The sequence below is a fragment of the Euprymna scolopes genome, chromosome 23 (assembly GCF_053919585.1).
Source record: "Euprymna scolopes isolate OS-2025 chromosome 23, ASM5391958v1, whole genome shotgun sequence".
Classification (NCBI taxonomy): domain Eukaryota; kingdom Metazoa; phylum Mollusca; class Cephalopoda; order Sepiida; family Sepiolidae; genus Euprymna; species Euprymna scolopes.
The window spans coordinates 16,871,114-16,893,236 of record NC_136504.1 but is presented as its reverse complement, the minus strand read 5'-3'; the positions used below and the strand labels follow the sequence as shown (position 1 = coordinate 16,893,236).

Here is a 22,123-nt window from a genome sequence, read left to right as displayed (position 1 = left end):
GCGAGATCAGTGATGGAGAGAGTTGGGCTTGGGATGGAACCCTGAGGGACACCAGCATTGATGCTATGAGTTTCTGATTTCTGCCCATTGACGACTATTCTTATAAGCCTATCAGAGAGAAAGGATGTAATAATTGAGAGGACATTTACAGCAATGGAATAGCTATATAGATATGTGAAAAACAATTGCTCTAGAATCAAAGCCTCTGTCGAGAGCCCTAATCCTGTGTGATATTACAATTAGCTCATAAGCTGTCGATATAGCAGAACGGAAACCATATTTTATGTCGCTGATTAGGTTGTTTTTACTACTTCTCTATCACAGATTCCAGCAACTTACTCATGATTGGTCTCTACTTTAAGACATGCTAGAAGGCTCCTATCGCTCTTGGGATTTGTACACAACTGGCCAACTAGTAGATCGTCTGCAACTAAAAGAGAAAACCGATTTTTATCAAAGGAATATGGAATCATGTCTTTTCTAGGGCAACAATTTTATCATTCCACGCTGGACTAAAACTTGATCTGCTTAAATCTTACCCCAGAATCTGATCCTCCAGTCCAGTTTTAGTCACAGTAAAGTTCACCATGGTAACCTTCACACACACTTCAGGCATGTAAAGAGGATTTGACAATTTGGTCGTCATATAAAATTTGAAATGTCGATCATAGTCAATGTCCGTATCTCCGAGACGAATTAAAGGTTGGCCAGACTGATTCAAACAAAAAGAAGACATAACAATAAAAAGTTAGTGCTGCAAAATAAATGTTGATCTTCTTTTTTAAAGATAAGAAAGACTGCCATAATATAATGTTTAAATATGATTAATATGATAATAAAAGCAATCATTAATTGATTTTTTTTGTACAACTTCTTTTCAATGCAATATAAAATTATTGTAACCAAAGATAAATTAAAATAACAGCATATGGGATACCGATTGATTAATCAAAATACTGGGTGTCCATAAAGTCCGTGTGCGCCTTAAAATATCTATAATTTTATTTGTGATTGCAATAGAAACAACATGTAAAAAGGATTTGATTTTGGAACAATTCATTTTAAAATTGCACACGGGCTTTATGGACACTCTGTATAAGCGTATAAAATATATATAATAAATAAAATAAATTAAAAAAAATATATAAAGACATATAAAAATATATAAAAAATAAAACATAACATATAATAATATAATTTAAAAGCAAAGAATCACAAGTTACCCCCCTTTAACTAATATAAAGAAAGACAAAAGGTTAAAGAATTAATAAGATACATTGATTACCTCCCTTGGACCAACCAATTAAACAGGAAATCATGCCAATTAGGAACAGAATAGGACAACATACATTAAATAAAATATTAAAAAATTAGAAAATTGATATTAAAATAAAATGAAATATACAGAAATAAAGATAAGCTATAGTTAAATAAAAATGGACATCAATATATGCGGCCCTGCCTTTTCCTCAATTCAGAAAACAACATGGCTGACGAGAGCCTAACATTAATTACGATTTACCATTAACTGGTCCCCCTTATGTTAGGCTTGAAACCGACGGTACCAATGTTTTTCTGACCTTCTGTACAATTTTAAATAAATAAATATTAAGCTCTTTTATTGAAAAGGTTTTTCTTTGTAATCGAGCACTTTGTTGGAATTCTTTCCCCTAAAACAGTAAACAAATATATATATATATATATATATATGAGCAAACAGTTAATAAAATATGTTGAAATGAGTTAAAAACATATTTAAATTTAGTTTTGAAGAATATTTCTTCGAAACTCCGCGGATTAAGGACTATCCATTTATCTAGTGTTTCCTTTTCAGATTAAATATGTTTTTAACTCATTTCAAAGTGTTTTTTAACATATTTTATTAACTGCTTGCTCATATATATATATATATATATATATATATATATATATATATATATATATATATATATTCATTACATAACAAAGATCTGAGAAAATAATAATGGTTACCTTTATAGATATTTGTTTAGACAACAATGGTTCAAGAGCTGGCTCGATAGTCTCACCAAGATCTTCCAGTAAGACAGGTTTTCCGACTCGAATACAATTTTCCAAAGTTCTTAAGAAGTTTTTGTCAGACTGTTTGACGGTAACAAGACCATTTTCTTTTTCCATTTTGCATATCCACATGTTTGCCTAATTGAGAAAAATAAAAGATGTTATTGGCACATCTGTTTTCTTAATAACAATGGAATTGGTAACATGGTTTTGAATTTGTAGAGACTGATGAAAATCTATAATACAATCCTACAATTCACATGAAAATAATGGCGGATTTTACTCTTTTGGTGAAATGTTTTGCAGTAGCTAAAGGCCAGCTGAAATAGCCCTAGTGCAGACGTTTTCAAACCCCAGGATCTTAGGGGGTAAAATGATTGTTTTGAGATGCTACCTATGGTAAAATATTTTTGTTCAAGACACAGTGATGAAAAAAAACACACAACTATTCTTCTCTTACTGGCAGATTTATTTTTAATACAATGGAACTGAAGACTTGATGTTGTTGGTCGCCATTCAATTATATCCCTTCGTAAAATTGGCCAAATTGCATTTAGTTTAAAACGAAGAATCTTACAAAACAGAATAGTTATTACAGTTTCTTTTACTGGCTGTCTTGAATTGAAAGCCATGTTTAATTTCAGAAGAGTCTACGATGAGTAGCTGTTCTGTACAAGTCATGGACTTTATAATTTTGCAGGCAAAGAGCAAAAGATGTTTCTCGTTGACATGAAAAAATTGTGTGCTGGAATGCTAAACGATTCAATATTTTTATGGAGCAGTTCTGGTTTCTGATTGGTTGCTAGCAGAACGTGTCTCCATTTGATTGGTCAGTTTCTATCGTCAGTGTCTATATGTAGAATCTTCCAACTTTCGGTGATCATATCCTATTTTTATATAAAAAATATTGCAACGGACTGTTTTACTATATTTATAATTGAAAATGATTAATTGAATAAACAAAACTTGATAACTTATGAGAACGTTTTATAGCAAGTGTTTATTGACATTGAATTTGATGAAGACCATGTTGCAGCAATCAGGGTAGAAATATTGTGACAATGTGTCCCACAGATGTGAAGTTTTTGCAAAGAAACTCTGTTCATTCTGTTGTAAAGGAAGAAAAGAAAGTTCTTTACATTTGCGGCTTTAAGACGAGTTCTTGCCGTGAAACTTTTTTAATCAGGAATGATAAATTGAAGCTCAGTCGAGCACCTCTATGGAAATAAGAATAAAGTAGAGAACGAATGACAATGTATTTTCTGTGATAAAGGGTCTGAAGAGAACAATAGAAATTATTCTCCACTAGATTGTGATGTCGATTTTGAACTTGTCAAAACAAGAAAGTCGTCTAAATGGCACTTCCCTAGATGTGGTAGAAGTACTTTACTTTAGAACATATATCTAAAGTAATGGCAGAAACACTAGAGGATGACCTCCAATCAGTAGTGGAATGGGGACAAAAATGGATGGTAACGTTCAATGCCTCCAAGACAAAACTGGTTTCATTCAATAATTACAAGAAACCTTCTCTACCACCTATAGCAATGGCCAACGACTCTTTATCTGAGAGTACGTCTCTCGAGCTCCTTGGCCTAACGTTCACTGGAAACATGAGTTGGAACAGTTACATCGAGGGCATTGCCAGGGCTGCTGCAAGGAAGGTGGGCTCTCTCTACCGTGCTAGAAAACTTTTAACACCCGAAAGTATCCTGTACCTCTATAAGGCCACTATTCGCCCATGTATGGAGTATTGCTGTCATATTTGGGCCGGTGCATCGGCTACTAGTCTCTCGCTCCTTGACAGGGTTCAAAAGAGAGTCGCAAATCTGATAGGCCCTAAACTGGCATCAAAACTTCAGCCTCTGTCCCATCGTCGAAACGTTGCATCCCTCTGCCTGTTCTACAAGTATTATAATGGTGAATGCTCTGAAGAACTGCAAGCACTTGTGCCCCCACGACGTGAACACCCTCGACAGACCCGACAAGCTGCAAAATCCCACCCCCACACTGTAGAGATCCCTAGATGTAAAAGATCCTTCTACTCCAGTAGTTTCTTCCCCAGAACTGCTAGACTTTGGAATTCCATTCCGGGTCACTGCTTCCCCAACTGTACTGACATGCATAAGTTCAAGTGCAACGTGAACCAACATCTCGCTGCCCTAATCCCTACATAGTACCCCAGTAGATGTTTCCCCTGATAGTAGCCCCCTACACCAAAGTGGCAATGTGCCTTGTTTGGGGTGAAAATGTAATAAAAAAAAAAAAGAAAAAAAAAAAAGAACAGAGATTCTCAACCAGGGGTAAATTTACCCCTAGGGGGTAAAAAAAAATATATATATATATAGTCGAAGGTAAATAATCAAAGTAACTGATAAATTAAAAGTAATTTCTTTTCAGATTGTGTCATGTCTAATTGTAACGTTATAAAGGCGTTCTCATTTCATTCTTCCTCTCATCTGTCGACCCCATCGAAGTGCCAAAACAAACAAAAGAAATACTTTGAACTCACATTTTTTTTTTGAGAGACAATTTTGTTTCCTGTCTGTGCTTCCCATTATACAAAACAAATTTTGACAGACGGAATCATTGTCGTCTGCTCTCTTTCTCCTGCTGTTCATGCCGTCACGTTTCCCACTCCACTCTCTCTGTTTTATTGTTGCTGCTATCTCCGCGTGACGTCACCAGTCCTGCTACCTCCTACAGTTTCTCTCTCTATTTCACTGCAGCGACTGTTGTTTATGTGACATCGCCACACATTATGGTACATAAAACCTGGATTCATATATCCAATATGACTTTGCTGTTGTGTTGTGTATAATATTATTTTTATATAAAACCTAAAGTCTTAAATATAAAAAAGTTTGTTTTGACCTTCTTGTTTTTCTGTCACTTTATGCTACAATATAATAATCAATAGAAAATTGGCTCTGAGAATCTTTCTGTCAAACGCAAGGACCTGTGGCTCAATTGATAGAGTACAGAGTAAAATTGAGTTGTAAAGTTATACTCTTTTGGAGGTTGAAGGTTCAATCTGTACAAATTATATAGTAAGGAGTAAATATTTGGAGTACCTTTTTTTTTTTTTTTTTTACATGGGAATTTTGTAACTTGGATTACTTAGGGGGACGATTCAATTAGAACTTGTTCACATTGGACTTTTTCTTTTTTTTTTCATAGGCATCAACACATTATCAAGGCCAAAAGGCCACTCAAGGATAAGGGTTAAAGAGTGTACAGTAGAAATTGGACAATATAATAATCATTAGTAATGAAAATTTGTTAAATTTGATAACTTATATGGAACGGCTCATCAAGAACTTATTTACGTTAGACTTGAAGACAACCATATTGTAGTCAGCCGGAAAGCAGGAAAACGGAAGACAATTCCACAGGCGTGCAGTTCTAATAAAAAAGCTTTGTTCATGGAATCTACGTTTAGGTTTAGGCACAGATAAAGAGTGGGGGGGGGGAAGTAATTATTTCTTTTCAGATTGCGTCATGTCTAAGACCTGGATTCATATGTCCAATATAGCTTTGACTTTGTTGTTGTGCTGTGTCTAATACTATTTTTATACAAAACATAATGTCCGTAATGTTTTTTTTTTGCCAGTTTATGATGGCTATGAATATTTGTATAAGAGTAGGGGATAAATGGAGAAATACATAAAGCCGAGGGGGTCAGTGATGGAGGAAAGGTTATGAATGGCTGCCTGAGAAAGTATCTGACTCTTGTGCAAGCAAGAACAACAAAGTGAAAAGCAAAAATAAAAAAATAATTTTGATAGTGGGGATTGAAGAAGCTGACTGAGGCCTCTATCGTGTAATCATCGAAGACTTAATCAAACATGACAAAATATGTTGATTCTGATGAAACAGAACAATAGCAAGGTGTAGTCCTAATTAAGGTTTTGTAGCATAACTCGGTACTTATAAGAAATCCAAAAGGCTGTCCTTTGAGTTGTTGATCCAATCCAACATACTTTGCAAACCTAATTTAATTGTCCATTGTCCGTTGACTTATGTAATAATCCAAATCCTAACATGGAATTGCATGAAGAATACACCCGAAGAAGTTCAGAGAGCACATCAGCAAAAAACGTTACAGAAATATGAAGTTCTTATTGTGTAATCATCCAAGACCTTTCCACCATTACAGAATATGTTAATTATAACAAAAATGACCCTAAAATAAAACCCTAGAATCGAAACAGACCTCTAAACTGTTTAACCTGATCAATTGTAGATGAGTAATCTGGCAGAAAGTATATGATATTGAAATACTCAAAACACGCTATGACGTCAATAATGGATAAAAAAATTACATGTGGGTAACGATTTGTGGCAGTTATAGCCCCAGAATCATGACGTGTACTTTTGTAAAACACTTTTACTAATACAAATTTTTGTTAAGTTAAAAATAGGTAACCAATGATGTAGGATGATTTTATCAAATTGATGGATGCTGACTCAACCCACCCTGAGTAATAAACATGACAAGGAATATAATTAGCAGAAACTTAAACGCACACACACACACACACACACACACACACACACACACACACACACACACACACACACACACACACACACACACACACACATGATTGCATGTAAAATCATCAAGTACCTGTTCTTGAGGATCGATCATTAGGGGCCAACGATAACCTTGTGTAACCATGATTGCATTATCAATAGATACTTCATCTTTTGGAAGGCCAAACGAATTCCACTGTTGAATTTGATAAGAATTGGACAAAACATTAACAAGTGAAAGATTTTCAGAAATAGGAATTTCCAATTCATGGCAGTTGTTTATCCAAAGTTCAATCAATTTCTGTCGATAGTCATTTGTAAATGCTCCACAATATGTGACACAGGCAGCAGCAACCAGTACATCCCCACACACATTGCCTTCTTGTTTATTCAATTCCTGCAAGAAAGAACGAGGTTTTAAACAGAATTAATTAAAGATAAAAATTACATAATCTCTATATCATATAGTGACTAATTGCCTGGTGACACTAAAGAGAGAAATTAGTCATAAAGTTGATGGAGAGAGAAAAGAGCATGAAATTATAAATTATGAGGGAATTTCAAAATTGTTAGGAATGTTGATGATGTCAAAAAGAGAGAAAAAAAAACAGATGTTAGAATTTGAAAAACTAATAAATTCCAAAGTTTATCTGATGCAAAATATCCAAGAAATATCTGTTACATAAAACAATAAAGACTGAAATGGATATTGAAGAATGCATGTGATATTAAATAAGGTAAATTGATCTAGTTAAATAGATGCACTGAGAAAAACATAGAAAGAATCCAGATGAATAGAGAGACAAAGCACGGACGCATAAAAGAGAAACTCGTAGCAAAACACAAATTTATATTAAGATATTTAAATCAGTCATAAAATTTAATGATGAAGGGAGAAAAAATTTGAAAGTATAAATTGTATGAAAATTTCAAAGCCACAAGATGAAATAGAGGTCATTGTTAAGAATGTTGATGACATCAATCAACCACAGCAAAAAGAATAGATACTAGAATTTGAAAACAAATAAATTCAAAAGTCTCTCACTCCTAGACAAGGTCCAAAAGAGAGTCTCCAACCTGATGGATCAAGAACTGTCATCTAAGCTTCAGCCTCTGTCCCACCGACAAAATGTTGCATCCTTCTGCCTGTTCTACAAGTATTTTAATGGTGAATGCTTTGACGAACTGCAGGCACTTGTGCCCCCACGACGTAAATCCCCTCAACAAACCCGACAAGCAGCTAAATCCCACCCCTGCACAGTAGAGATCCCTAGCTGTAAGAGAGCTTTCTACTCCAGTAGTTTCTTCCCCAGAACCGCTAGACTTTAGAATTCCATTCCGGGTCCCTGTTTCCTCAACTGTAATGACATGCAGAAGTTCAAGTGTAATGTGAACAGCTATCTTGCTGCCCAACTCCCTACATAATACCCCAGTAGCTTATGTCCCTGATAGTAGCCCCCATACACCAAAGTGGCAATGCGTCTTGTTTGGAGTGAAAATGTAACAAAAAAAAAAAGAAAAAAAAAGAAAATATCCGAAAATTCTGCTTAGAAATATCTGATGTTGAAAACGATGAAGAACTGACTTGGATTTGAGAAATATGTGTGATGTCAGTTGTTATGGAAGTAAAATAAACCGATGTAATTGAACAGACAAACAGACAAATGCAAAGAGAACGCAGATGAATACATAAAAGCAGAAAGTGAGCCAGTTACGAAAAGCAACCGCATGGATTTACATAAGCCAGGTACACGCACACACGTATGCATACATATTCTAGAATATATCACTTGTAGTAGTATGGCACAGACACACGCATGCTTTATGCTAGCTCGGATAAGGATTTAGATAATCTACTGAAAATTGTCCACACTTTTTCTAATGACATCAAAATGAAGCTCGGACTGGATAAGTGTGCTATGTGTACTCTGAAAGCTGGCAAGAAAATATCTACTGAAAATATACAGCACGATGAAAATAGTGTAATCAGAGAACTGGATGAACAGGAAACATACAAATACCTCGGCATTGATGAAAATGAGTCCATCCAGCATTCAAAGATGAGAGAGAAATTAAGCCAAGAATATTTACGCCGGGTAAGAAAAATCTGCAAAACTGAAATCACAAACAAGAACAAAATTACGGCAATTAACCAACTTGCCATGCCAGTACTAACATATAGTTTTGGCATTATTGACTGGCCTCAGAAAGACATAAATTGGCTTGACACAAAGACAAGGAAAATGCTAACCTTGTACCGAGTTATTTATCGAAATCAGTGCATGCCTCGTTTGTACCTACCCAGGCGAGAAGGAGGTATGGGGCTCTCGGAAGTCAATCATCAACACAGAGCCACAATCGTCAGCATAGGTCAGTACATAATAAGTTCCTGTAACCCCAAGCTTATGAAAATTAAAGACCATTATCAGAATCGAGCAAGTAGCACAACATCTATAACACAACTTGCCACTCATTTTGGAAAAGATTGCCTTACAAATGATACTGAGAACCCAAACAAGCCTGCCACTGACATAGCCCAGAAAAGTCGGAAAAAATACACTAGCCAGTTCCATAGTGTTAAAACAGAAGAATGGACCAACCATAAACGGGCAAAATACCTACCGACTGAACTATCCCAAGAATATATTGATAGGGATGGTTCCCTGGACTGGCTCAAAAGAGGATCCCTCCATTACGACCAAGAGAGGTTGATATTGGCTGCACAAGACCAGGGCCTCATGACAAACGCCTTCAAAAAGATGTGTGGTCTAAGCAACAATAATAAATGCAGGTTCTGTAGCACTGAGGTTGAGAGTGTGGGCCACCTGATTTCTGGTTGCAAAGTCCTACTTGGAGACGGTTACTATACAGATCGCCATAACGGAGTTTGCAAATACCTTCACTGGAAGATATGTAAGAAACTCAACATTCAGTGTAGTAAAAACTCCTGGGAACATATACCCGAACGAACAGTTGGGAATGACAACTACACTATTCACTATGACTACATAATCCCTACTGCTACATATCTTGAAAATGTAGCTGTTAAACCAGATATAGTGATTTGGGACAGAGCAAACAAAAAAGCGACCGTAATAGAGGTCAGTGTACCCAATGATACAGGGCTTAACAGAGTTGAGAGGGAAAAGATTACAAAGTATCAAGGACTTATGTATAATATGAAACGAAATTGGAAATTAAAAGACGTTTCAATTATACCAGTCATCATAGGAGCAACTGGGCTTATGAAAAAGAACTTTAAAAAGTACATAGCAAGCATACCCGGTGAACCAAGTGCAAGTGAAATACAAACGATTGCACTGAAAGGGATGGCTAGAATCCTGAAAAGATCTCTTGGTTGGACTCACTAAAATAGGGGTAAATGTCAGACATCTGGTTGGATGTCCCATCCCCTAGAAGAAAAAGTTTAAGAAAAATGAAAAAAAAAAAAAAAGCAACATACAATTTCAACAAACGAACAACAACACTTTGGGTTTCTTAAACATTGATAAAACAAAAATCGACACTCTACTGTCAAAACTCAACTCTAGAACACGACGCACTGCTGACAACACTTGCTTCTCTGACATCCAAATCCAAAATTACAAAACCAAGTCTATGAAAAATCAGGCTTTATATATCCAACCGTAAGCATCTAATTTCCATGTTAAGTGACACTATGGCAAGCATATAATGAGAAAAAAAAAACGGCCATTTTTTCCCCCTTTTCTTTCTTCATTCTTTTTATTCACACGGAACCCTACAGACTGCACACAAATAAGTTTGTACTACTTTTTTAAGTATTTAATTACAGAAGAGCAACTCATTTTGCCTTTGGTAACATTTTAGACCACAGTCGTGTATTTTACTAACGAAAAAAAAAACAAAAAAAAAAACAACAACAACAACAACGACGACGACGACGACGACAAGAAGAAGAAGAAGAAGAAGAAGAAGAAGAAGAAGAAGAAGAAGAAGGCAATCATATGAAATGGGGGCTGGTTGCGATAAAATGGTTCACGACACGGACTGACAACTTAGGTGTTTCAAGTTCGAATCCAGTTCGTTCCACAAAAATCACTTTCACTTGGGATGTTAACAAACCTTCACGTAGTCCCTCCTGTAAGTACCCAATGTCTTTTTAGAAAGAATTATGACTAGAAAAATATCGGGGAAACCGATACCAACAATAGAATCTTCGGATATGATGATCATATGAAATAATAACATTATGCAAATAAGTGAAATTATTAACTTTAATTAAACATAAGACATTATTTTGATATACATATTTTGATATACATATTTTGTTGTCAATTTAACCGTAATATATAATTATTGGAATAGCTTCAATCACTTCATAATTTCACCAGTTTCTGCTGACATTATTTTACTGCAAACCTTAAGACTCAAATAGGAAATTGTGATGGCATCAAAGGAAAAAAACAACGTCTTGTAGAGGGGGGGGGCAGGATGGCCTTCTTGTGTTATAGACGATCCCGTCCCCATGGGTATGTTTGATGAATGGATTGGTAGTGTGATGTAAAAGCAAAAGGGCGAAAGAATGCCAATTTATTTGCATAAATTTACATGAGAAATATTAGGATAAGATAGAAAGAATAAGAGTTCGTTGAGAATAAGAATCCGTTACTTGCGATTGATGATAGGCTGACGGGGTAGTCAGGAGCGCTGTTGGGTGGCCGATGCCCCCACCAGGAGCGACTCTTCATTACATGTCGACTGGTCGAGGGTTTAACGGAAAAGAGGAAGGGAAAAGAAAGAAATATGAAGTCATGTGGCTGTCGCTCTCTGGTTATCATAGTTAAAAGGCGACAATCGAATTAGCCTGGCGTTTCAATTCCCACAATCTCTTCCTCATTGTCACTACTGATGTGAAATCTAGATAATGCGGTAATTATAACTTGACTCCTTTTAAAAACTTACTCGATATTTGTCTATTTCTTTCTTGTGTTTACTTTTCTATTGAAATATATTCTCTTGTCCCCTTTTGTGGAATGTTTATTTCTTCCTTTGCATTTTCCAATTACTGATTACTGAACAAAATTGAACGAAGCGTCAGCCATCTTTTTCTTTCACTACTGACTGGTACTTACAATAACCAATTTCTTTTTTTGAGTGGATGTTTATCTCCCGTCCACAACAGAAGATGCGACACAAGGTCGGGAAAGTAGGATTTAAAATCCCAGCAATAGAGGAAGAGCACTCTAACCTGCAAAAAATGCCCATGCAACCCTCTCAGCATTATCCTCGGCCGATTAGCAATAAACTAACCTCTTCTCAAAGGGCAAGAAGGCAAAACCTGGAAGAATAAACCTCCTAGAACTACACAGGACCCATATCTCATCCAACAGAGAACAAGCCATCTCAATAATGGATTAGACTCTGGGGCTTTGAGATCGAGGGATGGTGACCCATGTAAATGCACACGTCACAGTATTATTGTCACCTTTCACCAAACAAGAGAAGAGCTGGCAACAAAAGGGAACAATATAAGCATGTGTTTACAAGCTTTATTTTGTATACTAGCAGGACCCGTTAATCGGCGATGCCCGGTGGTAGCACCCCACTTCCCCGGCATAAAACTTTAAAATACGGTTGTTGTTGTTGTTGTTTTTGTTGTTTGCCAACCCCCAACCTCCTCATATTAAAAATGGCTTTCGGAATAAACACCCCATTTTGTGCCCGGGGGTGGGGCTGTCAAAAACTTTGCTGGAAGGTTCAGGGTATTTTCAGGTTATGGTTCAGGGTAAAGTTCAGGGCAAGGTATTTTAGTTGGCAAGACTGGAGTTATGGTGACAAAAAACTATCGAACCCTGTCACCCTTAAAGGGAACTAAATTCCTGTAGTCACCTGTACGGATTATTTAAAAAGGTGAGCATTTTAATTAAGCTGTAAAAGTAAACATAAACAGAACGGTTTATTTAAATAATAAACAATGGTGAATCTGCTTCTTAAACTTTAGATGAGTTAAATTTAATCACGTTATTATTGAAAATGTAATCATGCGGAAAGCTGAAATAATAATGTTATTATTCTGAAAGCCATTCTTTACATGGGGAGGGTGGTTAGTAACTAATCTGTGCTTCAACCTTACAATGTAAGAAAAAAAATATCGTAAAACATGAATTTAACTTGAAAAAACTATTCAAAAATTGCGAGGTACCAAAAAATTCATAAGCACCAAGTTATGCTGGCATATGATCGCATATAATATTGCGCTCTTCTGTCATATGCATCTTAGATCAATATCTACTTTAAAATTTGGTGCTTATGCATTGTTGGTACCGCGCTATTTGTAATTAGTGTTTTCAGGTTAAATTCAACTTTAAACAATGTTTTTTGTTCATTCATAAGGTCGAAGAATATTTACCAAAGACCTTCCCCTCCCCAATGTAAAAATAATTATCCATGTATATATGTATGTATGCCTAAAACTTTCGATACAGGCAACGGATTTTCACGAGATCAGTATCATTTTGAAGCTCGACGCTTCGAACGACAAATATCGAAAAGTTGGGCCAAAATATTAATTCCTTCACCCTCAACTAGGCACTTTTCCATAAGAAGGGGTCGCTTTTTTTGCCGATATTTTCGAAAGTGCCCTCCCTTTTCGATTGTCTAGCCTTAACTTAAACCTACATCACTTCCGGTTTGGCGATGGGCGCAACAGCAAAGACGTCAGGTTTTTTTTCACATTCTTTTTCTCCTTCGTGATACGGGTTCGAGCCTGCCTGCCTACTACAACTTTTTTTCTTCTTTTTTTTTTGCTCAACATACACCTCAAAATACCCGGGCAACGCCGGGCACCCACGCTAATCTATAATATAAATCTCACCTGTCTCTTTAAACACCAGGCACCCAGGCTTTCATTTATAAATTATAAAATGAAACACAGTTACTCATTGTAAAGCTTCATATTGCATCAATTTTTTTTTTTTTTTGGTAAATACGAAGAATCTTTCCACCCTTGAAAAATCCTTTAAAATTACCACTTTTAACGGGTTTTTGGGGGTGCTGAAAACGAAAAATAACGTATAAAAACCCGTCATACGAATAGTTTCCAAGATATGAATGAATGTTAGTTTCTAAAAAATGGGGTTTAACGTTTCTATAATAATATAACGCGAAATAAACACCGATTTTATGGACACATTTTAGCGTACAATGAACACAATTTAACGTAAAATGAGCATCCACTTTTTTTTTGTTTGGGGGTGCTAACATTGCTTCATATATTTTTCACTCCTTCTTTGCCGTAATTTTTAATTTGTTAAATAACATGGTTAAGTTAAATTTTAATCACATCCTCACATGTGTAATAATAGCGTGATGTAATTTTATCCATTTATAGTTTGTGTATATATAAACAAACATGTAAAACATATAAATCGAATCGGAAATTCGAAAACAAAATGAAACGAAATATTATCCCATGCGTCTCTAGTAATAGTCTAATAAAAACGAAATACTATTGCGGTATCTTTATTATTAAAATAAAAGGTTAATATAAAGTAATTGTTAATTACAGCTTAACATGTGAAATAATAGTGTGATTTAATTTTAGCCATTTATAGTTTTTGGAAGCATTTATAATATAAACAAACGTGAAAACTTAAATATCGAATCGACAATGCGAAAACAAAACGAGAAAATGTTTTTCTAAAGCTTTCCTAATAACCGTTTAGTAAAAACGAACTACTGTCTCGTTATCTTTATTACTAAAATAAAATATAATTAATAATGTTTTGTCGCTGTATTTGTCACTGTAAATGAAATAAATGTAAACAGCAATGGAAACATGAAATTCCAATTTCCGTTTGCTTAAATACAATAAAGCAAGTAATTTGTTTCTTAGTGATAAGGATAACGAAACATGTTAGTTAGATATTTACGAAAATAGTACTGGTAATAATTTAAATGAAGTGCGAATCATTTTTATTTTTTGCGAGATTCCGAAGGTGTATTTAATATGTAATGATTCTACTCAGGGAAGCCATGTTTGTGTTAATCTGTGGAGCGTTCTTTATTGAATAATGTTTTGTTCATTCCAGAATGTACGAATATATAGATCTAAACCAATAAGATTTTGAGAAATTGAAAGAGGGAGAAATCATTGTGTAGTGGCAAAGCGATAAAAGTTGGCGATGTGTATGGAATCACTTGTCAGTAAATAATGGAGCAAACCCAGGAAAGTAGGAAAAAGTATAAATGCACATGGTGTAGAATGTTGTCGGAAGAGGACTTATAGAATATGGGGAGAAAGTTGAGCTACTTCCTCTGTAGGTTATGACGATGATGAAGCTGGCGCTCCTAGGAATAAATGTAATGTTTTAATATTACAAATTAATGTTTCTGCAATGGCGTTCTATAGTTAAATACGGTAATGGCTAATACTGTTGTTGTAAACCTACGGTATTTTGGTCCAGGGGGAAAAACTGCGCCTCTTTTATTATATACAAGATTATATTCTTATTGCTTTTTAAGTGCTGCCTCTTTAACCATGTAACAATTCACAAGTGTACTAAATTCTTAGTTTTTTTAGGATAACATCTTTTTTATGGACAATGCTTCTAAAACTAGTATAAACCCTTTTCTTCTTTGGGTTTAAACTGAACTTTAAAAATCTCCCATGCATGAAATCCAACTCAATTTTACTCACTACAATAGTGTCGCACCATCGCTGGTACTTGTCGGCCAGAGCAGCTGTAAGTTTGCCCGATCTTTTCAGACGAACAGCAGTCTGCGTAATCTTTCTTTCCAGACTTTCCTTTTCTAGAACACTGTCAGTATAGGTCTTTTTCAACCGAGAAATGTGTTCTTCAACCCGGTTCAATTCCTCCTGCTGTGTTCGTAATATATTCATAACAATTTCCAGCTCTGCGTTAGCTTCAGCCAATCTGCAAAATGAATAGTTAGATTAAACAACGTATTGAAAAACTATTCACTTATCTCTTAACATTTACTTTGATGAAAAAGCTCTGAGTGCAGGAAGACATTTTGGAATAAACTGTCGGATGGCCGGATCAAATTTGATTCTGATTCATTTTAGCCACCATGAGTATTTTTTGTACTAAGTACCATCTGATGTTGCTGCCCAATTACGTAAATTCAGAATGTTCCACGTAGCGAAATATCGAAATTCGCATCTCAAAAGCATGGATTGCATTGGATAAGCTGCGGTCAGTATGGACTTTAAGGCTAACAAACAAACAGACAAATGCAAATAGAACTCAGATGAATACATAAAAACAGAAAGTGAGATAGTTACGAATGGAATGTTGCAGCTTGTTTACTCTGCTACAACTTGGACACTAACCTAAAGATTGGAAAAAAGCTAAACGGCACTAAATACTGAATTCGAACGAAAACTACAACTGAACGATCATGGTCAGTAAAAAAAGAAAAAAATGTAAGATGCGTCCACAGCCGAGATTAAACTCACTATTCGAGTTTGTAGTGTCATTCAAATCTTGCCTGTAGTTGAATACGTGATGCTTCACCAGAGCTATCAAGGGTATTTTTTTTTATCGTGATACCATCACTAGATGACTTGCCTACCATGGTTTAAGAGAGTCTCATCTACCCTTGAGAGAAGGATAAAACCACACCAGTTTCCCAACCTGGTATCGCAGTACATACAGCGCCTCGCCTTTCCAAACGGTCACCCATCTGGTACGTGATGTAGCCGTATATACTCATATTACATTAGTGTTCGCACATTTATTACAGATTTCTTATCACATAATACACTATTGATTTAGACTATCATGAGGTAAATACACATTTTTGTATTTAATATCTTTTAACAATATTCAGGTAACACCCAATTCTGACTCTCTACACGTCAGATGATTTTTGTGAAAGTGTTTAGCTATGCATGTCGACATTGCAAAACTTACATTTTTTCAAGTGACAATCTTTAACTGTTTTTATCGAGACACGTCAGCAAGTATCAGCCAATGAAAACAATTCTCATATAATGACTTCCATCACCATTCTTTTTTTGGCTTGAAATTATGTAGTTAGTTGATAAAGATATTTTAGAGGGGACACATGTGAAAATGAAAAATCCTTTATAAGACACTCATAACATATCTGGGAAGAAAAATCGATACCTCAAATATTATTTTTTGTCAACTGTTATCCTCATCTTCATAGTTGTTGTTGCTTCACCACGTTTCGACCAACTAATCCTCTGGTCTTCTTTAGGTGGTTAACCAAATCGTGGTGAGACAACAAGAACTATGAAGATGAATGAATACACAAATTATGAAGCCTCATCCGAAAGGATTCTCTCAAAATATATAATATATATATAAAAATATATAAAAAATATAAAAAAATATAAGAAAAATATATAAAAATATGTATAAAATATATATAAAATATATAAAAAAATATGTAAAAATATATTAAAAAATATATAAAATATATAAAAAGATATATAAAATATATAAAAAAATGTATAAAAAATATAAGAAAAATATATAAAAATATGCATAAAATATATATAAAAATATATAAAAAATATGTAAAAATACATTAAAAAATATATAAAATATATAAAAAAATATATAAAATATATAAAAAAATATAAAAATAGTATATAATATATATATATACATTGTTTATATATATGTATGTGTGCGTATGTGTCTGTATATGGATGTGTAGAAATGTACATATGCATGTATATGTAAGTTCATATTTGCGCGTGCGTTAACGTATGTATTAAAAAAAACCCATTGTAAACTGAAATTAACAAATCGACGCATAGCGACTACGAAAACTTTAAATGAACCCTTTGCTTGTCATAAACATGACATCTACACTAACCCTTTCCCTCTCTCTCCCTCTCTTTCCCTCTCGCTCTCCCCCTCTCTCTCATCTACTTAATGTACCTTGCTGAACAAGCAAAAGGCAGTTAAAATTTAAAACATAAAAATTGAAACTCCCCCTCTCCTTACCCCCTCCCTTTTTTCCTTTTTTTTACCATCCTCTCTCCCCCTCCCCCCTCCCTGTATCCATATATCTCCACCCACGCCTACCTGAATCTGCTACCCTCACACACAATACAATCTAATGTATCTTAATCTTCAAAACTGAAATATTGTCAATACCCGTCTCCCTCCACCTTATTATCTTCTACCTCAGCTCCCCTTTTTTTTTCGCATTTCTTCTAAAACACCTCTTCCTAATATTAACAACCACTTCTGTAAGGTCTGACGAGGCTGTTAGATCGTAAACATGGTCCAACATCTGAAACATATGTAACCAAACAGATAAAACGGTAGTAAAAAAATAAAACACATATTTGTTCTGCAATAGTATTGAGCACTCTCTTTAGGTTTTTACTAATTACCAGTTTTACCATGTATATATATATATATATATATATATATATATATATATATATATATATATATATATATATATACATAAAATATCTCAAATAGTTAAATTAAAAAAATATAAATTTAAAGATAAAATGATTACTGTTTTTTTTCATGAATGTCCAGCAAAAAAATTAATCCATATCACCTTATCAACTCCTCCTAATTAAAGAGATTTTTATGCAGTTTCTGTTACAGAGAGTGATAAAAGTCCATAGCACATTATCAAAAACATTCATAGCCTCTCCTCTCACTCTAATTAAAGAGGTATGTGACACAATTCTAAATGCACAAATCTTAATTGGAAAATATTAGTATATAAGCAATTTTGAATACTTTAATACTAGCGGGGTGGGGGGGGGGTCGGATGTAAAATATGCTTAAATATGATTTTTTAATTGGTTCAGATTTTGTATATATTATTATAGAGTCGTATTTCAAAAGTAAAATAAAAAAAACGTACTCAAGTGCCATCAGCTAGAATCGAAACTGAAGCTGTAGCATTCAAAGCTAGTGACGTTACCACTACCAAGATGACACGCATATGAACCGATTAAAAATTAAACATAAAAAATAAACTGAGATGAATGTACAAAATGTATAACGATTTTTCTTTCAATTTTGGCATTTTTGACTCTTTAAAAATTATTTTAACCGGCTAAAGACCCTAAAAGAACGGTCTGTAAAAAATCCAATCATTTGAGGCCCCTAGCGCCGGTCTGAAACTTTTAGTTTCGGAGGAGATAGAGTTTGAAAATATGGAGACAGACAGACAGACATATAGGGTTTTATATATTATACTTATCATTTAAGTAATGTTTTTTGCTGTAAAAAAAAAAAAAAAGAACAAAAATCAGATATTTATTTACCTTTTTCGTTTCGGTTCCACCTGTCGGAATACCTTGGCGTATAGATCAATGGCTCTGACCCACATACATAGGGACTTGCAGGCCTATTTAATGTATTCAAGAATATGAAGAATACAATGCTGAGAAAATGAGAAATGATGTATTTATAGGTACTTTTAACATAAAATACTCGTAATTTGAGTGTCATGGAAGTATTTTAACCTTAAAAATCGTTTGTCTACTTATTTGTAACCATGACGGAATTCGGCTTGGCCGACTTAAGACAGTTTTTTCTCTTGCATGCACAACACCCTTTTTTTTTAATTGCACCAGACAAGGCATGAAGCTACTTGATGTAAGAAGTTAAGAAATACAAGTTCAACGATAAAAAAACTAGCCAACGATAAGTTGTATATGGGTATATATTCTGAACCAGAAAACATCGCCCCTGGAATGTGAGGACTAAAGGACAAAATAAGGGAAGAGAAAGTTAACAAGGCTGCCAAAAGTAAACCCAACGTTCACTTTCTACTCGCCTTGTGGATTTCTACTTTCTACTTTTGATTAAAATTTTGAGTTTTCATTTCATTACTGCATCAAACAAAACACATTTTTGAACAGCATTATTTAGTATTTTTCGTGAACATTCCTATATTTTTACAGTCGATTATAATATTCTTGACGGTGGATAGTTGATTTTATCTAATATCCACATGGATTGAAAACCAGGCTAGGACTATTATTCTACCAGCACCCATAAAAGATTTGTACCTTTCCAATAGTTCATCTGTGTAAAAATGATTTGCATTTACTCTCAATTACTACCAATGCATTTTTCCTTCTTCATGCTCTCCATCATTTTCAGCGACACTTTTTGCAATGGCCAATCCATTTTTTTCATGGACACAATAATTATTTTGGGTTGATATGATGGGAAGTGAAAAAAGAAAATGTTTATTTAAACTCTTGAGGAATATATAAATCCATCAACTCTTCCAAATATATCAATTAGTCCAAATATTTATGGCTGCACTAGTATCGTTAGTGTTACGGTTAGGGTTAGGTTATAGAAAACTAAAAAAACACCAATCATTGATCAGTGAAGTAATCACTTCATTTTTTATGGAAACTTAAGTTGAGTGAACTGTGACTCTGAACTCTTTTGAGAGTGTACAAGGCGAAACGAGAAAATGAAGACAAACGAACCTTTGATACGTTTTCCACAATTTCTGGATAGAACTTCGGATGGTTGATGTAAACTTTTAATTTTCTCAGCAAGGCCTCTGGAATGTGGTTCTTATCGTAGTCTCTCAACTGTTTCAAAAAATTGGGATCGGCCAGCAAGGATTTTGCAGATGCCCAATCGGTCCTAAAACAAAAATGGATGCATTTAACAATAATGAGCAATAACAACGGTTTTTAAAATTCAATTCAATTTATTTGGCAAAAATAAATAAAACAAGCATGCTTCAATTGCCATGTAGAGAAAGGGTGGTAGAAAATCATAGAGAAGAGGATATAGTGAGCAATTATAAACAAAGGAACAATAGAACGAAATATCGTAATAAAAACACGTGCCTTTGAGTTACGACAGACAGTGAATTACAAATAGACGTCAACGCAGACTACACATCGTTCTGTCGCTGCACTCCTCCACCCCTCTCTATCCTCCACTCACTACACGCCCCCGTTTTCGATAAAGGCGATTGTTTTACAGACGTAAAAATTCTGTTATTTATTTGATAAAAACAACTATACTCGGGACTCTTCTTAACTCTCAGCGTTGTACTTTTACGTTTTCTCTTCTACCATTCGTTCGCTTCTCCCCAAACAATCGCCGTATTTTCTCTTTTCGTCCTCTTCTCGACTGACGATAATCTCACGTCACTGCCATGGAACAAAATAAACGCCTTTTTATGCTGCCACCTCGAGCTCGGACAGCAGCTAAATTTGCATTTATGTTATTTTTGTATCATTTTTCATATCGAACAGGTTTCAAGTCCGAGTGCCAGTGCTTCTCTACATAGGGCACGTGCCAACCATGGGCGTTTATTGCTGTGGTTCTCCACACTGTTATTACAAAGTCGAATTATGGAATGCAGTATTTGAATTTCTGTCGTAGTCACTAACAGAGTCCTTAACAACATCCAAAGCTTTCAGACTAAACAACCTTTCAGCTTCCTTTTCATTAGCTACTATGACAAGATGATATATACCATAATCGTGTTGACACACTGGTTCTCATCACATCACCGAAGTGAAGCAACATTGAGCCTAGTTAGTACCAGATGAGTGACCATTTGGGAATTCTAGGCGCTGTATGTGCTCTCCGCTTATCTCAGCATTTGTTTCCAGTCGTCTTGTACACACACCACACATTTCACTTGCCACTGGTATTTTAACAATATCAGCTCAGGAGAGGTGTGGTTGGAGATTGTGCACCTCCTGCCACAAAAATTTGACGTGCAGGCACTGCTTCGTGGGTATCCATAGTCTGTTATTGTCATATCAGCTGTGACCATGACGTCATGGAATGAAATGCATATATAGGCATCAAGGTCGGAGGAAAAAGGAAAAGGAAAAAAACGTCTGGTCAGTCTCTTCTTCCTTATCCTTATGAAAGCGAACTGGTCGACCTTAGAGAGAATTATTGCCACACAACAGCAGATTGTAAAAAAAACCAAAAAAAAAAAAAAACCCAAAGAACTGCTATGTGACCAGGAAAGGAAAAGAAGGAGTGAACCCGTTGTGTTGAGTTGAAAAAATGTGACTTGCATATGAAACCGGAAGAAATAAATAATTTTTTTTTCTTTCAACTAAAAAAGTTTACAAGTCTCTACATACAACGTTTTGGTCCATTTTAAAAGTATAACAACGTTACAATTAAATTTTAAAAGTATAACAACGTTACAATTACATTTTTCTATGCTGACTATGCATTTTTAAATATCTTTTCAATCTATGAACTTATTTAAATTTATCTGTGTTATTTTTTTACATAATGGTCTAAAAGGTAGTTTAACATTATCAAGGATTACTTCTATTTCTATTTCTAAATATCGGCAAACATTTAACATACATGCACTCTTGTAAGAAAATAACAAGGTGATTGGAAAATGGATGACATAACTTTTTTTGTTGAAGACGCTCCAGACAAGACATGAAGCCATTTGATGTAAAGAGCTAACAAAACGAAATATGATTATTAAAAAAGACAGGAGATGTATATTGACCTTATTCTTCAAAATACAAAGGTTATAGTTAGGAGGAGAACAGTCAGCA

At 34.8% G+C, this 22,123-nt stretch overlaps 1 protein-coding gene across 1 annotated transcript in view; it reads right to left on the bottom strand.

Annotated features, from left to right (window-relative positions):
• The window catches only part of LOC145245776 (dynein axonemal heavy chain 6-like), a 265,159-nt gene that overhangs the window by 89,620 nt on the left and 153,416 nt on the right, over positions 1-22,123 (bottom strand). Inside the window, exons 41-46 of the mRNA XM_080107390.1 lie at positions 20,048-20,210; positions 18,863-18,945; positions 15,260-15,497; positions 6,674-6,976; positions 1,993-2,178; positions 540-712 (exon numbers count right to left, since the gene is read on the bottom strand). Of these exons, the coding sequence (XP_079963516.1) occupies positions 540-712; positions 1,993-2,178; positions 6,674-6,976; positions 15,260-15,497; positions 18,863-18,945; positions 20,048-20,210 (1,146 nt within the window). The remainder of the gene's footprint in view (positions 1-539; positions 713-1,992; positions 2,179-6,673; positions 6,977-15,259; positions 15,498-18,862; positions 18,946-20,047; positions 20,211-22,123) is intronic.